The sequence below is a fragment of the Phragmites australis genome, chromosome 7 (genome assembly GCF_958298935.1).
Source record: "Phragmites australis chromosome 7, lpPhrAust1.1, whole genome shotgun sequence".
NCBI classification, from domain to species: Eukaryota; Viridiplantae; Streptophyta; class Magnoliopsida; order Poales; family Poaceae; genus Phragmites; species Phragmites australis.
This window is the reverse complement of record NC_084927.1, coordinates 26,487,337-26,508,672: the sequence shown is the minus strand read 5'-3', so window position 1 is coordinate 26,508,672 and position 21,336 is coordinate 26,487,337. Positions and strand designations below refer to the sequence as shown.

Genomic DNA, 21,336 nt, shown 5'->3' with positions numbered 1-21,336 from the left:
TCGAAAAAGAACATATTTGAAATTCCTATATTCCTGCTCGTTCCTTACCTTTTCTATATTGATATTTTTTTTTATCATCGAACCATTAGGGAACGTTAGCCACGCATGCATTTTACTATGTTTCGATCATTCATATTCAACAAATCTCCACTCACGCAACCCTATCGTCTTTGGCTGCTAAATGATGCTTTAAACAATATTATTAATTTTGAAAATACAATTTTAACTACTATTTTTAGTATAATATATTTATAAGATATAATCATATTATTTATGAAAGTAAATTTAATGACGAAGCCATGCATAAGTTATCATTTTTCCATCCAAATATTTATAAATATATTAATATATAGTATTTGACTATGTACATATACGTCTAAAATGATAGGAGTAGGCAAAACAAACACTCTTTCTTATTACATAGTCTATAAAATATCATGACTCATACAAACATCAGTTGACTAGTGAAGTAGTGATTATGATCATGAGCACCATCTCGGCAGCAATGTCTATGGAGACGCTCCAAGTTCATAACCTCTTTGCGCGTCTTCTCCTCGTCCTTGTTATCATCGTCCTCTTCAAACAACTACTTGCACCATTCAAGAGACGCAGCTCGCCTTCTCTCCCGTACCCAAGAGGCCTACCCATCGTCGGCAACCTCCACCAGCTCGGCGTGCTCCCGCACGACTCGCTCGCCGCGCTGGCCACCAAGCACGCGGCGCCGCTCATGCTGCTCCGCCTCGGCTCGGTGCCTACGCTCGTTGTGTCCTCCGCCGACGCGCTGCGCGCCGTGTTCCAGCCCAACGACCGGGCCCTGTCCGGCCGCCCGGCTCTGTACGCGGCCACCAGGATCACCTACGGCCTGCAGGATATCGTCTTCGCGCCCCCGGACGGCACGTTCTGGCGCGCCGCGCGCCGCGCGTCACTGTCGGAGCTCCTCGGCGCCCCACGCGTGCGCGGCTTCCGCGACGTCCGGGAGGGCGAGGCCGCCGCGCTCGTCGCCGCCATAACGGACGTGTCCAGAGCTGGCTCTCCCGTGAACTTGAGCGATAAGCTTATGGCAACGAGCAACAAGATCGTGCGGCGTGTCGCCTTCGGCGACGACACCGAAGAGAGCATCGAGGTCGGCGCTGTCCTCGAGGAGACCCAGAAGCTTCTAGGTGCTTTCTTTGTGGCCGATTACATGCCGTGCCTCGGGTGGCTGGACGCACTCCGTGGCCTGCGGAGGCGGCTGGAGCGGAACTTCCATGAGCTCGACGCGTTCTACGAGAGGGTCATCAACGACCACCTCAACAAGCGCGAGCTATCCAAGGCGGAGGACTTGGTTGACGTGCTTCTCCGCCTGCACGACGATCCGGTTCACCGGAGCACGTTCGGCAGCCATAGCCAGATCAAAGGCATCCTTACGGTACGTGCATACGCGCTTGCGCGTTACCTTACAAAAGTTTCTCGATCGGATGGTACTGATGGATCGAAATTTTTGGCTTAATTTGAGCTTGCAGGACATGTTCATTGCCGGAACCGACACGGCGGCGGCTACGGTGGAATGGACGATGACGGAGCTAGTCAGGCACCCGGACGTCCTCGCCAAGGCGCAGCAAGAGGTGCGCAGCGTCGTGGCCGACAGACACATGGCCCGGGAGCCCGACCTCCCGCGGCTCCAGTACCTGAAGCAAGTCATCAGGGAGTCCATGCGGTTGCACCCACCGGCGCCGCTCCTGGTGCCTCGTGAAACCATAGAACCATGCACGGTGAACGGCTGCGAGATACCGGCCAAGACACGGGTGATCGTCAACGCGAAGGCCATCGGCCTGGACCCCGACGCGTGGGGGCCGGACGCGGCGCTGTTCATGCCGGAGCGGCATGAGGAGGTCGTGGACCTCAGCGACCACAAGCCGTGGCACGACAGCTTCGCGCTCGTGCCGTTCGGGGTCGGCCGGAGGAGCTGCCCCGGCGTGCACTTCGCGACGGCCGTGGTCGAGCTGCTGCTGGCAAACTTGTTGTTTTGCTTTGACTGGCGCGCGCCGCCGCATGTCAAGGTGGACGTGGAGGAGGAGAGCGGGTTGACGGTGCACAGGAAGAACCCTCTCGTGCTCGTGGCTGAAAGAAGATGCGTGCAGTGATGTGATACGTTCGGTTTTACACGATAAGGATGTTTTGTCTGTTCCCGATGTATCACTTGACCTTGACTTGCGCTTCCTCAGTGGTTACCGAGAAACATTGTGAAATTGAGAATGGGCAAATGTTGTAAAACTACGAAGATATCTTTTTTTCTATGCAGTGGACCTCACATGCCTAAACAAATCTAGATGGATGTAGTTTAATTTTGATGGTGAACTTGTTATTCATCATGCGACTTTAGATGTTATTGCCTCTCGGTTTGGGTCTGCTATCATGATGAAATTGTTAGTTGATTTGGATATTAGCCATATCATCTTTCGTTTAGATCTTTTGTTCTGGTTGTTGGGAACTCCTGTCCACTTCGTCGGATACTGATATGGATGTAAGAACCGAAATATTCCGTTCTCTGATAATGGAAAAAGTGTCTCCCAGTTTTCGAAAAAAAGGGTACTACATCGACAAGGCACAAGTAAGCATTAACCAAAAAGCATACTAACTAGCACAAAACCTGTCACCGATTACTCAACCCAAGAATCCAACAGATTAAGTTTGTTCCTCTGTATGAAGGAAAACGAAACGAATTCTTGAATAACTAAACATAGATCTCTGATCAACTCACTGATCCTTTTTGGGTTTTTTCTTCCTTGAAGCGAAGCTACTCGGCCCTACTGCTTCTAGTGTCATTCGCTTTGTCCTGCTACAAGAGTAAAAAACCTCTCTTAATGACGTGACAGCAAGCACTACTGAATGACCAAAAGGTTCGAAGATACCTTGAAGCAAGTTCCCTTGATTCAGCATCATCCTTGTCAGCCATTTCATCATCATCATCACCACCACCACTACCACCGTCACCTATGAAACAAGATGAAACAGTTTCAAAACATAGCCGTTCCCGTTGTGATTCAAAAAGAGAAGTGAATAATATCATGAAATCCAAAAATAGGGAGATAGGAACTGAACTATATTAAGCAGGCAAGCAATTACACATGAACCTCACATATATAAGGCAAATGTAAATGAAGTTTAATTGTAAGGCAAATGTAGCCTCTCTTTGGGGACATTGGATAAAATTGGAACAGTAGTGCAATACAGAGAAGGCCAATTTAAATGAAGTTTCACTTTTCAGATGAACCACTAAACAACAGATTTTCAATGCAGACCATCTGCATCTGCTGGTAAAGATCTCCCATCACAATATCCAGAAATAAGAAACTGTGCTGAATAGGATAGTGTACTGTGTATATCAAAGTTCAACTGCACCCAAGACAACATAATAGCGATGCAAAGAGTCTAAAGAGATAATTGGAAAAGGACAAATTATGGAAGATCAGCATAAATGGTATCTTTCAAAATGATAGCTTCACTTAAAATAAATTGCCGGTTAATTTCCTTTGATAGTAATATTTGTGCTTCTTGCAGGGAATTAAACATGACAAATGCTACGTAGCAACATATTCTGCAGTAGTCTGTATGTACTTCAACAGTACGTACTGGCCAACTCTCTATATTCACTTAGCGAGGAAAAAAAAAATCATAGATCCATCTAACAACAAGATCTTAACTGAAGACTAACCCAGGCAACAAAACAATAGGTACCAAATGTGTTATGGATTATCATTATTATGAGCTTCAGGGATTGCTTAAGGCAGTTAGATCTGCCAAATTCACACATACCAGATGCACCTTCATTCTCTGCTGCATCGTTCTTCCCAGGAGAGGACTCCCAACGATCTTTCCCGTCATCATCATCCCAACGACTTCCAACAGGAGGCACCCAGAAATCTGGATCATCCGAATCATCCATCTCTGGTTTAGGTTCTCGTGGCAAAGAAAGGCTCACAACAGTAGCTTTCTTCTTGTCCTTCTTGCTTGATTTGCTTTTCTTTGCCACTTCATTTGACTTTGCAGCTTCTCCTTCAGCCATCTCACCAGAAGCCATCTTTTCTTCAAGTTGTTCTGTTACATAGGGTTCAGCATGTCAGATGTAAATGCAACCAAATATTCCAGTGCAATGGCTTTAAAGCAACTTGTTGTGTGAAGGGTTAGGATTCCAGCCAAATTCAAATGGAAAAGATAGATGAAAGCAAATACAAATAACCATTGCAGAGCAAAGCACACAATCCACTCAAATGGTCATTTGCAATTGATCCATAAAGAATTATTCTGAGAAAGGTACCAACTATTCGTCCAATATTAGTTATCAACTTGTGTTATTTAGAATCAACGGTGGTGAAATTATATATATATATATATATATATATATATATATATATATATATATATAGAGAGAGAGAGAGAGAGAGAGAGAGAGAGAGAGAGAGAGAGAGAGAGAACAGCTATATAGAAATAGCCGAGCATTCATCAAGGATTCTTCAACCAGCAGTGAAATATAGGAAATAGCACAGCTCATCCAATAGCAAGTTGCCGAACTATCATACAAGTAGTATTGAGAAACTTTTACCTAGTTTGTTAAGAAATCTCTTCCCATTGATGTGCTTCCAGATGTGCTCCTCCGACTTGTTTATTGTATCTCCCGTGATGTTGCATACTAGCTTCGATCTAGAACACAAAACCCAACTCGGTTCATATATGACCACACCCTAAAGAGCAATAGCTAATGCATGTTCCGACCCACAAGCATACATCAACTATATGTCACTAATTTGTTTCATGATATAATCCGCATCGTCGCAGCATCAGACCCAAACAGAATTTAATTTAGAACCCTAAAAACCCTTAGAAGAGTACTAACGGATAGCCGATTAAACCCCTCAAATATGCATCAGAGTAAACCATACGCTCCTGAACAAATTCAGAACAAGCTGCGTTGGGTGCGCACAACGTGGCAATACGAAATAGGAGATCAGCGGAAGGAGCGGAGCGGATCGGTACGAACTTGTGCTCGGGGTGGGGCTTGAAGGCGTTGAGCGGCGGCTTCTTGCGCGCGACGGCGTGATCGATGAGCGCGAGGCGGCAGGCGCGGGACCGCGCGTAGGCCTCCTTCTCCCGCTCCGGCAGCTCGTGCCCCGTCTCCGCGCACCGCCACCGGCCCCCGCCGGCGTCCTCCCAGGTCGGCTGCCCCAGCAGGAAGCTGCCCTCCTTCTCCCCGCCGCCTTCGCTTCCGTGGGTGGATCCCTGCGGGCTCGAGACGCCCGTCTCGGCGGCCGCCGCCGCCGCCGCCGCCGCGGCCTTGCTCTTCTTCGCCATCAGGTTGTTCGCCGCGGGAGAGGTTTGGGGACGAGGGTTTTGGCTGCCGTTTCGGGGACGAGGATCCTGACAGGATTAGGATAAACTCTCTCCATCCTGACCGTCCATTCGAAATCTGACCAGTCCAGATTGGTTGCTAGAGTTAATACTAGGCTGCTCACCACAGTTCAAAATGCATTTTACGACCAGGTGATGATCATAGAAAGTGCAGGAATTTTATGTACGTCAACATCTCGCTGCCAATTTTCAGATACCATATTTCCATACAACATTACCAAAGCAGCCAACCAAGACAATCAGACAGCATAGTGATACCCCAAAATGAAGCAACATGCTCATATCCACACGAAAGAAATCATACATGTCAACAATTACACTAGGCTGTCAGCAATTTTGCCATCTAAACCTAGTTGGTACAACTAGGTATAGTATGAAGGGCTGTGGCGATCCTAAGCCCCAAATTCTGGGAAATCAAAAGCTCAATCAGCACCTTTACAGACGTGCCCTCATACACGCAGGAAGCTATCTACCAGCTACAGTCAGAGGGAGATGCAGATCAGAGGTGGGCTAATCGACTCCAGTCAACTTCCTTATGGGGTGGGCTTGTTCAGGAACAGCTTTGTAAGCACTTCATCTCTGGGTAATGACACTCCAGCCTGAAATGCTTGCCCCAGGACCTTTAGCCATTCATTGACGAGGGACCCCTTTATTTGCTGTATAGTGGTGTACTCCTGCTCCATGATCAACTCTAGCTCATCAAAGTGCTTGATCTTGTATTGTATCTTTCTTAGCTGCCCGACATAGATAAACAGCAAACTGCAGTCAGTCATTAAGCAAAGACCACAATTCCGAAGTAAATTTCTGGAAATGATATGTAAAGTTTACTACACTCCAAACCAAAAAGTAAGATAAAGAAGTACTAGTCTGTCACCAAGAGAGCATCATCACGAAGTAAACGATTCTGCTTTGATAAAGCTATTAAAGTCCATCATGAACAGTTACAAGGACTCCCGGGAAGAGGTGGAACTGTGAAAGTGGAATCTAAGGGAACAGAATACTAACCCAGCTTTGGTCACTATTGACATCCTAGAGACCTATACACAACGTGGAAATAGAAAAGGAACAATTGAGAAAATGAAACAAGATAGCCTTCTTTCCCCAGGCCCCACAGTCCGCACATAAGAATCTCCCAGCTCTTCATTCCTCAATCAGGTAAGCATGACAATTACGGTTGTACTACTGCTGTTATCCTATTTTAAACTGATCATGTCCATTATCCATATGTAAGCAGCTAGGAAGCTAAAAATGTGGCAGTACTTAAGTAGTGGAGTGTTGTGGAAATGTAATGATTTGATCAGAATACAATGTATCACACATGTCACTTTCGGATGAAGGAACATCAGTAAAAACTACAAATTCAAAACACTGCCATGATGAAAGGTTATGTAGGAAATAAGTAAAAGAGTTTCACCTGAGTTTCAATTATAGACGCCAGAAGGAGCTCCATTTCTCGCTCTTCCTGGTCTGCAAGTATTTTAGCACGGGCAGCAGCTACACCGATAGCAGTAGCAACAGCTGCCCTCACTTGATATGCAGTAGCAATGAACTTTTTTTCCTGCTTCTTATCTGAATCATGAATGGAAGGCATGGATATTAGATGAGCAGAGTAGAAACAAGGGGGTGAATACTGAATTTATATTAGCTTGGAATGTGAAAATAAATTTGACCTACCAGTAACAGTCTGCCCTTGCATTTCCGTGTCCTGATCACAACCTTTGCAATCACTGTAAAAAATGTCATGCAAAAATTAAGAAATTACACCAATAGTAGCAAAAGAAGAAAGATGTGAACAATAAGAACTTATTCTTACATCTGTTGGACATGGTTAGAAGAGAATGCCTTATTTTTGTATTCTCTCTCACTGAGACGGAAAGCTTTCCTTGCTTGGGGGTTTTCATTGCCCAACGCTTTAATTGCGGCATCAGCAGCTGCAGCAAGAACATCTGGGCTAGTTGCTGTAGTCAGCAGTGCTAACTGAGGTAGCATAAGCAAATGTTAGTATTCTTGCTATTTAAAACCTATATGCGTCCTTGGCACGTGAGTTTCTTGGTGCATGTCGTTTCGTAATAATTACCTGCTCCATTAATGAAGTGGTAGCATCCATTGAGGAAAATAACCGTCTACATTTTGCAGGATGTTCTTCAGCAGATTTATCAGCACTATCTTCCTTTCCATCAATCTGCATGCCATCAACCATTTCAATTGATTGGCTTGAAGATTCATTCATAATGTGTTGATTCATTTTTCCATCAGTTGTTTGGTTCATGTGGAGCCTGCTAACAGATTTACCATTTATTGTGCCCAGCATATGTTCACCAAAAGGCAACTGAATAAGCCTTGCTATGCATTCTGATTTATTCTTTGTGCGGACATGCTGAGCAATAAGATCCCAGTCATCTCCATGTTTTAGGACTCCTTCTAAAAGGAGTAACGTCTCCGCTTCTGTCCATGCACTGGAAGCATGGTTGTCCACGCTCTCCTTTTTGTCACCAGGACATTTAGTTGCTTCTTCCTTGTTGTCATTATTGGTTTTGGAACATTTGGAACATACTTTAAAACCATCCTGAAAAGAGAATGTAGGAAACGTTAATGAATACATATTAGGGATTTTCTAAATTCATCACTGCTTGATGTCATCTAAAGCGCAAACAACACCACTCAGAGTACAGCTCAGTAAAGATCAGTGTGCAGGGCATGCTACACAAAGAAGAGGGGATCCATTTTATCATCTAACAACCTCACCTAGTCGGCTAGTCCATAAAAAATATCTTTTCGTCTTCCGTGGCAATTATTATTTACGAAACATATCAATGAATGAATTCTCCAAAATTACTAAATCAAAATTGTAGGTTACAAAAAGCTCCAATCCTAGAATCTAGGGGCTAGAGTGAATCCAGGCATTTATGCAACATATTTATCAAGCTAATCAAATACAGTAGCACCACAATTATCTTTTCCGCACTTTTTCATTTTCTTCGATGGAGAGCCACCCATTATATTAATAAAGATGGAGAGTTCAGTTCAAAATGGCCTTATTACAAGTTTGCAGTGTTTCTCAAGCACGAATGAAACGTCCATGAACCTACACCCCATAGTACAATTTTCACTTCTGCTTTAATCTCCACTATTAGTACGATTTTCATCTCTGCTTTGATCTCCGCTATCAGTGTTGTCGGCATTGCATATTCCATATCCTAAGATTTAGCATTTCAAAATACAAAACCCAAAAATCTATTTATAGAACACGATTCCATGCAAGAAGAAATTTCAAACATTGATAGTTTTTTAAACAAGAAATCTTAGCAGTACCTCCAATGTTTCAAACTCCCTATCCTTGCACTCTTCGCCGCAGAAACCACATATAGGCGCCTTCCCAGGCGCCCACTCTCCAAACACATCGTTGTAGGAGGTCAGCGGCGGCAGGCGGAACCCGTTCTCCCCGCCCCCTCCCCGCTTCTCCTCCGCGAAGTACGACGCTGGAGGCCGCGGCGTCACCTGCAGCCCCACGGGCGCCTCCACGACGACTCCCGCCTCCTGCTGCTGCCCCGCGGGGCGGGAGGAGGAGGGCGTGACCGAGAAGTTGATGAGGCCGGACGCGTCGAGGAAGGCGAAGAGCTTCTGGAGGAGCGTGACGTCGCCGACGAGCGCCCTGCGGACCTCGGTGAAGGTGAGGCGGCGGGCGGGGTCCTCCCGGTACTTGCCGATGATGAAGTCGCGGTACTCGCGGTAGATCCGAGGGTTCCGCGTCGCCGTCCCGAAACCGGCGCCGCCCGCGCCGCCGAAGAACTCCGGCAGCGCCTGTCGCTCCGTCTCGTGGATCCCGTCCCACCGGAACCAACCTGCGGGGGGGCGGCAGCAGACACGCAATTTGGTCAGGCGGCTGGCGTCGGGGTCAACCCCGTAACCCTAGGAGGAGCACGACGGGAAGAAGGGCGCGAGGGAAAGCCGAGGGGAGGGACATAACGCTTACCAGATGAGGCCGGGATGGTGTAGAGCTCGCGCGGCGACGGCGGCGCTTCGCCGGAGGTGGCGGTGGCGCCGGCCGCCGGCGGCGACATGGAGAGAAGGGCGGGAACGGGGCGTCGGAAGGGGAGAGGATAGATCCGGGCCGTCGGATCTCGGATAAAGGGGCGCGGTGGGGTTTAAGGCCGCGCGCGTGGTTTGGCCTTGGACTCGGGTGTTCGGAGGGGAGGAGCGAGCGAGATGGTGCGGCGGCGATGAGGTGTGAGACAGACGACGAGGGTTTCTAGGTGGGAATCGGTGTGTGGGCCACGTGTATTCCGGTGGTATGGGCCTTAGACGGACAATTTTCAAGATTTATTTTTACATTTCGAAAATAAAAAGATTACAAAACTAGATGTTCGTTGGAAAAATTGCTTACAATAGGTTTAAAAAAAATAAAAATATCATATTTCTAACGGACGACAGGTTAAAAATCAAAAAATATTACATTTTATTGCTTTAAAATTCAAAATACTAAAATCTAAAAAAAAAATGTTGTAGAGGATATATAATTTTGGGTCGATTATGTATGGGCCGGTATGTGGAAATGGAGAACGGCCATCTCCAAGTCCAGATTTCTGTTTCCGAAACTTGCATCTTCGATTTTACTTGTTGCTCTTGTAGTCTTGTGTTGGGTGTGCACGCATGCGTGCAATTTTTGTTTCTTCTTGTCCATCTCATGACTTCATTTGATCAACAATGTATCATGGCCCGCTAAACAAAAAGGCAGTGTATCTTGGCAGCAATGTAAAGATACATGCGAGGTCAGGAAGAGTAGCAATCTTCGAGTCCCCTAGTTGGACGGAAGAACTCTATCTTCCTCCTCGCGTCTGGTCTCCGGAGTAGAGGAGCGACCGGACTTGGGGTCAGGGTTATGGGATTTTCTGTTTCGAGGATGCTCTCTCTTCCTTATACATAGAAATTGGGAGGGAGGTAGGCCAAGCAGTGGGTGGCGCTGTGCCGATGGGGCGGCGAGGCACTGCCGGCCGTTGGTGATAGCCATATGCGGTGGTTCGGATCAAGACGAGGGCATCACAATGGGAGTCGTTAGGGGCGGGCAAGGTCAAGGTGGCGATGGTGGGAGGTGGGCAGCACAGCATGGCAGTGGCGGCGGGAGGTGGGTGACACGACAAGGTGGCAGGGACACCGTTGACCATTGGTGGAGGAAGGGAAAGGGAGGGCACGATGGTTCGCTACGGCACCAACAGAAGCACCAGCGGTTGCAATGGGCGGAGGTAGGGACAGAGGTTGAAAGAGAGGTGGGCTACAGGTGGTTTGGGTCCACCTAGTCGGACCCTAATAGACCCTAGCAAGAGGCCAGTCAAATGAGCGGAGCATTGTAAACTTGTTATGCCAAGGGTCAGATATTATGCTCTCGTTGAGATGTCGTCTAATTTATTTTTCAGCAACGACCAAGAACCCAAAAAGATGTGCCTTAAATGAAAGAAAATGCAACATTATAACTCAGTTCATTAAATCTATCATCTTAGTAAATAGCCAGCAAAAGAAGTCTCCATGTTCACTTTGGAGGAGAAATTACCACATTAATTGAAAAAAAAAGAATCTAGACCATTTATTTTTATGATCATCTAACCGTCTAAATTAAATTCAGAATTAAAAATTATAGTCAATTAGTAGTTTGATTTCCATAAAAATTGGGAAGCAAAATACCTAAATAAAAAGTTCATGTAAAATACAATTAATCAATAGCTAAAATTTGGAATAATAATAATGAAAAATTAGTAGTTCGATTTCCATACAGATTGGGAAGCAAAATATCTAAATAAAGGGTCATGTAAAATTCAATTCATAATAATGAAAATTGGGATTAAAAATAGAAAAAATAAGAGTCCATATCAAATACAAGCTTAGAAAAAATCCAAATAAAAAATAAATAAATTAGTAACATGATTCCTATAAGAATTCAAAAGCTCCGTGCAGCTCAGGTTCGACACATCAAGTAAGTAGAAGGCAATGCACAACACGTAGAGTGCAAATGATAAAATTCATGACCTCCAGCAGCGACAAAAGAATTCAACAAATCTAGAGATCGGTAGGATAAGACATAGGATCAAATCGGTAGGGAAAGATATGAGTGTCGTTATATCAGGCTTGGAAGATGCAACTCAAAGTCATGATATCAGTCATGCTTGAGCCGTCAAGGGACATCAAGGACACTGAAGTCAAACTTAGGCCACGTACCTCGTGGTTGCGGCCACATGGTGGCGAAGAGCTATGTTTATTAAATTTAATAATAAATTTGTTGTTGCACAAGACAGTGGTACCAAGTAAATGGCAGAGTAAGGTATAACCACATGCCGCAAATGTTGGAGCCGTTACCTATGACGACGACAAGAGACACTTACGAAGCTAGGAATCAACAAGATATGATGCAACCAGGAAGAGCTAGGTTTGAGCTAAGAAACTTGCAGTCGCGATCGTAAGCAGGTGAAGAGCATTGTTCATATCTTTGTACAATCGAGACATGATTATAAAATTATGTTTGACTGATAAGTTGGAGAAATCATTGATCGTATAGTGTGAATTTGTAACCAAAGAGAATAAAAAATACAGTGTAACGAAACTAGCCACACAAGTGCGTCACCTTGCTAGTTAAGCATATACGAGGACAGTCTTTGTCTACTGGATGGTCAGTACAATGTTTGTCAACGCCCGAGCTAGATACAGAAGCGGCTACATCTGAATTCAACCAGAGAAACGGCATGCAGTGTAACTCCTCAATGGCGAGTCCCTCTCGGTGTCAAAGAATAGGCCAGCCGACGATACTGTTCACCGATGACCAGAGCGCAGCCCGACCTCTCGATCACTTGAACCAGTGACCAAGCTCCCTGTAACAAGTGTTTTATACACATAAAATTAATTCACAAAGCTCCATATAACATGTGTTTTACACACATAAAATTAATTCACAATATAGCAATATATAGAAAGTAAATATTAGATGTCTAAATATAAAAGGTAAATAATGAGAGATTAAATGTATTTTTAAAATATATGGAAGAAGAATATTGGACATCTAGATATAAAAAGTAATTAATATAAGATAAAATATATGGAAAAGAATCTTTACACGATAACTATTTAATTAACTTGGGTGGATAGTAAAAGTTATTTAATTCTATTATAATTTATATATTTTATAGAAGTATAGATACATATAAATACATGCGTACGCCGATCAATCAGGAGCTGCCTTTTGGAACCTCTGGTCGTTTGCCTCCTCGGGCCCGCGTGCATATCTAGGAACCGCGCCAGTGGCCTCCCTCCCATCCTGCGAATCGCTCTCGAGGCTTGAGATCGTCTCGTCTCCTGACGCTACTACTCTGCTCTCTCTTCAGCTGTAGGGAGTGAAAGGACGTCAGAGATGGTTCGGTGTGGGGCGGCTTTGTCACTGCTGCTGCTCGTCCTCGGCGCTTGCTGCGCGTGGCCAGCCGGCGGCGCACACCTCTCCGCGCTCGGCAGGACGCTCGTCGTCGAGGCGTCGCCCAAGGCCGGCCGAGGTGCGTTTGCATCGGTGCACGACATGCCATGCCATGCCCTGTGGTTCTTCTGTTTGGATTGCTGGCGTAACGAAACATGAATCCTTCGCCATCTTTTGCACGCACGCATGATGGGTTGCTAGCTTTTTACGTTCTGTTAGAAGCATTATTGAACGGTCAAGTGTTCGTCTGGTTCGATCGATAGCAGAGAGTAGCAAGAACCACCGGCCGGTGTGCCGGTCCGCGCGGATCACGTGAAAGCACGACACGGTGCTCCACGTTTACGTGTGCTAGAGCTACGTATTGCGAGAAGCGTATTAGATCAAACAGAGGGCTTCATCTTCTAACTATAGGTCAGATCTAGAGTTTATATATTAAAATAAAATAATTTAAATTATTATTTATAGTTTAAAATAAAAATAAGATGTCTCACATAAACATTCTAATATATTTCAAACTTCAGATCTACAAATTTTTATAGAGCTATAAATATTTAGTTTTAAAAAATTTCAGAACTAGAACTCTGTCAAACAAGCTATTAGATGGAAGAAGAACCGTGCCAAGCTATTGGTGGTAGAGGCGTCTTTTGAAAGCTGCTGCCTTTTCCTCTTTTTGTTTCTGAACGGACACAAAATGTTTAGCGACCGTAATCACCAGTGAATCAGTGGTACCGATCTTATTTTCACGATGTTTAATTTGGCTGAGCTAAGGCATCGAAGGTAAGTGGTGAATCGGGGAATGTGAACATATGCTGGAGCTAGCTCCTCTTCCCTGGCAAGTAACAAGTGCAACTTCATTCGTAAAGGCGCTGCCAGTTTCACAGATTCAGAGTAGTCGTTACTCAGTACGTAACGTAAGGAATTTGCACTTGTTTTTCACCCCCTCGATTTGCTACCTGTTATTGTGGCCCTGACACAGTTTTGGAGCTCCGTTTGTTATTGACTTAGCACAGTGTTTAGCTCGGCACAAAATCTTCTTCCCTTGATCGGTCATCTTGGTTTGAAAAGTAGTGAACCTGTAGTTAAACCTGGTCAATTGGGTCTGAAGGGCTGGTCTAGTACGTCTAGACTCTGGTTAGGACATGACTTGCTAGGTTTGGCTAACTAATCAGGTTGTACTGTGTTGACCTGCGTGCTGGAGGCTCAGAACACGACACGGCACGTTAGAGACCGTGTTGGGGTGAGCTGGCCCGGGCACGGGTGCAGCACGGCGAGGCGAGGCGGCGACCAAGCAAGGTGGCAGGGTGGCGGCTGGGCGGGCCTGTGCACGTGCTCGTGCCACCATGCAGTGCCGAGGCGTCGTCCTAGATACGGTCCGGCTTGTCATGCCGGCCTAGCCCATTGGCTCTCGTACCATACCTTGCCTGGATCGGGCCCAAATCGCCGTGCCTCATGCTGGCCCATTTGATTTGGCCCAGTTGGCCAGCTTTGCCTGTTGTGCTAGCAAAGGAACCAAAAAAAGGTGGAGAAGTCGTAATTAAGACGTGGGCATGGCCGTTCATTTTTGTCCACAGAGATCTCAGCATGAAATATTGCATGTTCTTTGATAATTTGATGTCTTGACTACATATGCTAGTGATTGCAGCATGTCATGCTAGCTTCACCCGGATGTTCTTTTACAAAGAATTTCTCATATCGACTAGTCATGCTCGCCCGTGAGGATGCCATCACCGTGACATGGTACCTCATCGTGTCTTTGTCGTCCGACTTGGACGTCGGGTAGAAGGCGGTGGAGGTGAGCCAGTGCTACGTAACGGTGAGCCAGAAGGAACACGGATGGTGCAAGGCCAACAAAGACCTAAGCAAGGATAGGGCATGCCAATTCAAGATCGCCCAGCAGCCGTATGCCGGGGCCAGCACTGGCCCAACCACGTTCAAGTACAGGGTCATACGTGACGTCGCCATAGTGTCCTACCATGTGCGTGCCTACACGCGGGACGCGTACGGGGAGCAGGATGGCTACAACCAGACTATGCCTGCCTGCTTCGACGTCACGGGCATAACAGGAATCCACATGTCGATCGAGATCGCCACTGGCGTGTTCTCGGTGTTCTCTGTTGCCTGCGTTCGCCTTCTTCCTCGTCGCTAAGAACATGAGGAAGGACAAGTAAGCGCCATACGCGGTCAACACGCAAGTGTTCATCTATGTAAAAAGGCATCATTGAACATTTGATGAGGTTTTCGCGTGATGAGGGTGCACAGTAAGGCTCCCTCTCACCACTCCCAACTACCTCGGCCAGATCCGTCCTGCCTCCCCCTCTCATGCCCTTCCTTCGCTTCGATTTATCCTTGATTTTGCACACGCGCGCGTGCTTGCCTCTCCACAAGCGCTGGTGGAAGATCTACAAGCCAGCCATCGACCTTGCCCTGTTGTTGAGAGGATCGACCTTGCCCTGTTGTCGAGAGGATCGACCTTGCCCTGTTGTCGAGAGGATCGACCTTCCGCGCGCAGATCTTCTCTTCAATGCAGTCTGAACGGATCCCGATTCTTCTTGTCATGGCCAGGCGCTCCTATGCAGAGGTCGCCCGGTCGACGCTTTTGGAGCCTCATTCACTTTATCCCACCTGTCCTCCTAGAAGTAGCGGCAACTCCTTTAATCCCCCTGTTCGAGTGCACATCGCTAGGGGTAATCGAAGGCCTACTACTATGCGTGTGTCGCATCGCTGCTCCCCCCACCTTCACTACTCACGGTGCTTTTTGCGGCCTCCTCATCTTCATGCCTCTCCTACGTTGGCTTTTTCACGGCTATCGCATATGTTCTCGGTGCCCTCTCCATTATCAATGTGTGGCTAAGATGAGCTAGGCTTTGGCTGGACACCGATGCGGTGGAGAAGATGGTGGTGTCATGCACCACATTCACTACAGGCCTTTACCCCCTTGCAAGCAAAGAATTGAGCCATGCCCTTCAAAAGGCTCCCCAGCGGGTCTTGCTTCTAGTGCCTGGCCTTGAACGACTATGCATCGGCTTGTAGGGACCACATTCGTTGCTTCCGCTATCGCCGGTCGAGCCACAAAGCTAGGGATTGCCAGCTCTCCGTCCACTCCGGCCAGCAACATTGCGTTCCTCCGACCCTAGCTACCCAGGGCTCTCTTGTTGTCTGTGTTGCTGATCCTCCGTGACTCCTGGGCAACCAACGCTTGATGGTGCTCCTAGGTGACCCAAATCTTCACCTAGACGAGAACGGATGTCTGATTCCCCTCTCCTTCGATTGTGCATGAGCTCAAGGAGTGGGAGGGCCCAGTGCTTGTGCCCTAGGCGTTGATTTTGCTGGTGGGTGGGGTCGCGTAGCAAATTGAAGATGCAGTGGTGATGTCACTATCTCAAGACATTACCCGGAGCCCTTCCTGATCAAATTCGAGCACAAGAAGCATTGTGCAAAGGCCCTGGACTTGAGATTAATCAAGCGCAATGGGGTGTTCTTGTGCCTGCGGCTGTGGCTTAGTCTTTTATTAAATAGAGCTCGGGAACGTGGGTCTTACAGTCTCTTAGGTGCATGACTAACGATCACTCTAGGCTCTCTTATCTTTGGCTGTAAAGCTCTCTTGGGTTATGTTGTTGCTTGGATTATGTTGTTGCTTTCTTCTTTGTAGATTGTGGAGTGGGTTTCTTGATGGGTTGTGGTACGATATTGATTTTGGACTTCTCAGCTTCTAGAGTAGTAGGTGAGGTGAAAACAGTCTTACCAACCACATTGTAAGCCACCCTCTCAAAACCCAATTCTAAGGTTAAACTTGTCTTATTGGCACACATCTTGGCCCAAGATCAAATCCATTTTGCGCTTGCCTTCTGAGCACTTCTCCATAAGAGAAAGAATGTACTCATTATCGGTCATGAGCTTCTCAACTTACCCTCTAACCCAGCTGAGCTTATCCTTTAGGATGATGCAGGTGGAACAGTTTGGTTGCATATCCTTAACACTCTCAGCGCTCTCTAATATAGACTCTAGCTCCTTTATACGCTTGGCTATTACATCAACATCCTTTGAGAGCAAAGGATAATTTTTGCAAGCGCCTAAGAGAGTAGGTTTAGACTCATCCTCAAAGAGCTTCTTCTCAGCAGTCTTACACCGATTAGCGACTCATGACCACAAGGCAACTATCACACTCCTCATCATTAGCTGTAGACTTAAGCAACTCAATCTTATAAGATGAACACTCTAGCATAGACTTGTATTCCTTAACCTCACGAACCACTTTCTTAAGCAATCTATCATGGCTAACAAGCGCATCATTCAAGGTTTTAATCTAAATAGAAAGTTGATTGTAGCAGAGTGATACCTCAGAAGAATCGAGCTCGAGGTTGCTGTCGTTGTCATCCGCCATGAAACAAAGGTCGGTGAAGTCTTTGGCCTTCTTCTTGTTCTTCATGGGATGCTCCTTCTCCCCCGAGCTCTCCTCCTCGCTTTAGGAAGTGTCAATGTCACTGAGCGCTGCCACAAACACCCTTGAAGTTGCCTTAGCCGCTTTCTTGGCCATCTTATTGCGGTTCTTGAAGGACCTTTTTTGCTTGTCGTGGTCATGGCTACGATCTTCCCTCTTCTTTAGTTTGGGGCAGTTCACTTTGAAGTGGGTTGTGTCACCACACTCGAAGCAGGTCTGAGAACCACCCCGTTTTCTGGTCTCGACAGTTGTTGTAGAAACGAGTGAACTTCTACATAATCATTGCAAGATCCTCATCATTAGGCATATCCAACTACTCCTCTGTGATAGAGACCAAGGAAGACAAAGAAAATCCACTCGATAAAGTGTTAGCACACGAAAAGCTAGCTCCAGCCTGATTGCCATCACTGGGTCCGAAAACTAACTCCATGTTCTAAGACAGGGGGTTTTCGAGACCTATCTGAGCCACTTTGGCTATCTCAATGGATTTGAGCTTGCTGAAGAGTTTATCTTAAATCAATATATCATAACTGGATGACTCTTCAATGCTCGAGATTTTAACTTCTCATATGCTACGGTCAAGAGCATAGAGAAGTTCGATCGCTCTCTCATGGTCAGAATAGGGCAAAACACTAGTGAATCTAAGGTTGCTAATAATTCCATCAAATATAGCAAACATAGCATCCAAAGATTCACCAAGCTCTTGCACAAATATTTGATATTATTGATTCTATATGCTCTGACGTCTAGCCTTGATTTGGTTGGTACCCTCATAAAAGACACTAAGTGTAGTCGAAATCTCACGGGAAGTACGGAGGTGCTAAACCTTGTCAAATTCATTCCGACTCAGGCTTATGAACAAAATATTTCATGCCTTGTTGTTAGCCTCATACTATTCAATTTGAATATGAGTTGTGCGAGCAACAGAGATCTCATAGTTGGAATCAATTATTTCTCATATTGCACTTCCTTAGCTTAGAAGATAAGCCTCCATGCGCACCTTTCAGTACGAAAAATCACGGTCATCAAACAATGAAATCTTTCCACTTCTCTCCATTTTCACCTACGAAAAAAAATTTGGTTAAGGTCAACAAGTGAGCAAACTGGCTCTAATACCAATTGTAGGATTGAGAACGGTGATTATATAGTGTTGAATAGGCACCTCAATAACTTCATTCGAAATAGATGGTCTTCTCCTATTTTATCACCCAACAGACCTCAAAAATTGATCACAACAAAGTACAACACAAGACACAAAAACCATAGCGGAAACAGAAGAAACCAAAAGTTCCGAGTTGAATTCAGAAATTCCGACCTATCGGAAGTTCCAGGTTGAACCGGAAGTTCTGAGTTGAACAGATTTGTGATTCAAAAATTCAAAATCCAAACATGAAAATCCAATCAATAGTGAGTCTCATAATTGGAATTGAATACTAGGTTACACCCAAATATCAAAAGGATGAACACAGTATGAAGATAGTCTCCAAATTGATAGATAAGAGGCAAGGGAATGCAATACCCAATTATGTAATTTTGTACATGAATTTTATGCTTCTAGCAACGAGAAGAACTACTCCAACAAGGTGGGAAATTTTAGCTTAAGCACGAAAATGAAAACCGCAACCGAAGGACGAAAAACTTGCAAACTCGTAAGGGAACCAATAGAGGGAAACTAGAAGGAGGTGAATTTAAGCACGAGAGTAAATATAAATTTCATTGCTTGCAGATATCAACCCTATTTTAGACAGTTTACAAAGATTTTCCTTTACAAAGCTCTAACTAATACATAGGCTAAACACTCATGTTCATCTTCTCTAAAACCCTAGCATAAAGCTCTCATATGAATGGCTCAAAAGGCTCAAGTGACTCGTTCATCTCTCCCATATAGCTCTACCTCTCTATTTATAGTCTAGGTTCCTTTACTCTAAGTTTTCTAACTTGTTTCTAAAATACCCCTCTCTTATAGTACATTCATACCTATTACTAAGGGTATTTTTATCCATTTTCTCCTCCATCCATCGAATAACCGTGACGCTTTCATGACTTAGCTTCGCGATGATGCCACATACATTTTCATCCTTCCCACTGTTTTGAGCCAAACTGTGAAACCCCTTGCACGCTTTTCAAAACGTGACTCGCTGTCACTTGTTTGACCTCAAGTAAGCATCCTGGTATCGACACGTGTACTCCTTATTGCGATCTTGACCGCCGGTAAGTCTCTCCCTCTCTTAATCCATCAGGTCACCTTGTCACTTGCACCGGCATCTCTTTCACTTGACTTTATCAACATACCATCTGCATCCATCTTCCATGCTTTGCTTGACCTCTACGTGTACAGCTAAGATCACCCTTGACTCCATCCAGCCTCCTCAATCGCCCGGCACTAAGCACCCTGCTTGGCCCAGATCATCCCGTCATCGTCCGTCAAGTTACATCCATTACCTACACATCATGAGACAAGCAAACATATTTTTCCAACTCTAACTCCAGTTAGTCCAAAATCAAAATTCTCAATTCAAATCACATTCCCAAGAAGAATCATGAACATGAGACAAAGAGACTTCATCTAGGGTACCCGAAAGTTCTGATTCAAACCTAGAAGTTTTGGTAATAGGAAGTTCCGGGCCAAACCTGGGAGTTCTGATACTCAGAAGTTTCGGGTTCAATCCAGATAGAGGCTCTCGGTTTTGGTTTTCCTAGGAATCCGAAAGTTCTGGGTCCAAACTGGAAGTTTCGAGTACATACAACTGAAACTAAACACTGGAAGCTCCAGCGATACAAAAACTCTGAATACCGGATATTCACCCGGAAGTTTCAGGTTCATATTAGAAGTTCCAGGTCAACAGAATCAACACATCAAAGCTTAAGCAAAAACGAAGATCATCAAGCCAAATCAATACCAATGTCAATCACTCATCACAAGCAAACTAAGACACATTTCAACTTGATTTCTCACTCTTGTCAAAGTTGTGATGACTTTCCAGCCTATTCACTTCCTGGCTACAATCAAAGCTCCAACCTCAATTTTGTGCCAAATCGATAAAGAAAGGAGGTAATTTCTATGGTCAGGCTACATGCCTATCACGGGCGGCAAATGTAAGGTCTGCTGGAAGCGGGTTTGCAGGCCTAAAGCGCTTGGAGGCATCGGGGTTCTTGACCTTGAGTTCTTTGGCATGGCACTGAGGCAACGTTGGCTCTGGCATGAATGAAATTCGTCGCAAAAGGCTTCGATTGGAATGGAAGTGCCTTGTGATAATTCTGATAGACTCCTCTTTGTGGCTGCCACCTCCATCTCGATTGGCAATGGTGAAAAGGTGTCCTTTTGGCACTCTCCTTGGGCAAGGGGTCTTAGGCCTAAATACTGCACCCCTTTCCTCTTTGAAGCTTCTACTGCTAGGAGGTGTTCTATGAAGGAGGCATTAGTGCGAAGGCAGTGGATCTATGACTTTGCCTCATTTCACCAAATATCACGGGAACATATTACCCAATATATCTGGCTATGGAAGGCCACCATGGAGGTCTACCTTCTGTCTGACATCCGTGACTCCATAACTTGGAGGTTCTCAGGTCATGGCGTCTACACTACTCGATCCACTTATCCTTGATGTTCAAAGGGTCAATCCGCATGAACTTCTCAAAGCTCATTTGGAAGGCATGGGCGCCACTGAAATGTAAGTTCTTTGCCTGGCTCGCAGTCCAGGACAGGCTATGGAAGGCATGGGCGCCACCGAAATGTAAGTTCTTTGCCTGGCTCGCAGTCCAGGACAGGCTATGGACCGCATATCATCTCGCCCGTAGAGAATGGTCTTGCAATACTGACTATGCTTTATGAAAGCACTCCCAAAAAACTTGTCTTTATTTACTGGCGGAATGTGAGGACCCGTCCAAACAGTATTCAAATTAATCATCAGGCGGATCATTATTCATAATCCAACCTCAACGATTAACCTGAATACCATTCCGGCAGTCCCGGCATGTGTTTTGTGCCCAAGGATCGGAACACATGCCTCCAACATAGTGCATCACAACATAGCTTAATAAAGAGCAAGTAATAAACATTTATATT

At 45.6% G+C, this 21,336-nt stretch overlaps 2 protein-coding genes and 1 pseudogene across 2 annotated transcripts; 2 read left to right on the top strand and 1 right to left on the bottom strand.

Moving 5' to 3' along the window:
* Nucleotides 1–470: 470 nt before the first annotated feature.
* LOC133924427 (cytochrome P450 71A9-like) lies at nucleotides 471–2,420 on the top strand. The gene is made up of 2 exons (XM_062369948.1): nucleotides 471–1,408; nucleotides 1,503–2,420. The coding sequence occupies exons 1-2, from the start codon at nucleotides 479–481 to the stop codon at nucleotides 2,121–2,123; spliced, it is 1,551 nt and encodes a 516-aa protein (XP_062225932.1). The 5' UTR covers nucleotides 471–478; the 3' UTR covers nucleotides 2,124–2,420.
* A 177-nt stretch (nucleotides 2,421–2,597) lies between these two features.
* LOC133924428 (SWI/SNF complex subunit SWI3A homolog) lies at nucleotides 2,598–9,651 on the bottom strand. Its single transcript, XM_062369949.1, has 12 exons — nucleotides 9,359–9,651; nucleotides 8,698–9,227; nucleotides 7,463–7,951; nucleotides 7,199–7,362; nucleotides 7,060–7,112; nucleotides 6,800–6,954; nucleotides 5,932–6,119; nucleotides 5,018–5,155; nucleotides 4,583–4,680; nucleotides 3,796–4,077; nucleotides 2,892–2,973; nucleotides 2,598–2,818 (listed from the first exon to the last, which is right to left on the bottom strand). The coding sequence occupies exons 1-12, from the start codon at nucleotides 9,444–9,446 to the stop codon at nucleotides 2,737–2,739; spliced, it is 2,349 nt and encodes a 782-aa protein (XP_062225933.1). The 5' UTR covers nucleotides 9,447–9,651; the 3' UTR covers nucleotides 2,598–2,736.
* A 3,124-nt stretch (nucleotides 9,652–12,775) lies between these two features.
* LOC133923554 (probable high-affinity nitrate transporter-activating protein 2.2) lies at nucleotides 12,776–15,000 on the top strand (annotated as a pseudogene).
* The last annotated feature ends 6,336 nt before the right edge of the window (nucleotides 15,001–21,336 follow it).

What these genes read in the sequence shown, in the direction of transcription:
- LOC133924427 (XM_062369948.1), top strand. Translation starts at nt 479, where the DNA reads ATGATCATGAGCACCATCTCGGCAGCAATGTCTATGGAGACGCTCCAA. An exon ending in AGATCAAAGGCATCCTTACG is followed by an intron (nt 1,409 to 1,502) that starts GTACGTGCATAC and finishes TTGAGCTTGCAG; the next exon opens with GACATGTTCATTGCCGGAAC.
- LOC133924428 (XM_062369949.1), bottom strand. Translation starts at nt 9,446, where the DNA reads ATGTCGCCGCCGGCGGCCGGCGCCACCGCCACCTCCGGCGAAGCGCCG. An exon ending in CGTCTATAATTGAAACTCAG is followed by an intron (nt 6,120 to 6,799) that starts GTGAAACTCTTT and finishes TATGTCGGGCAG; the next exon opens with CTAAGAAAGATACAATACAA. An exon ending in AAGCCCCACCCCGAGCACAA is followed by an intron (nt 4,681 to 5,017) that starts GTTCGTACCGAT and finishes TTTGTGTTCTAG; the next exon opens with ATCGAAGCTAGTATGCAACA.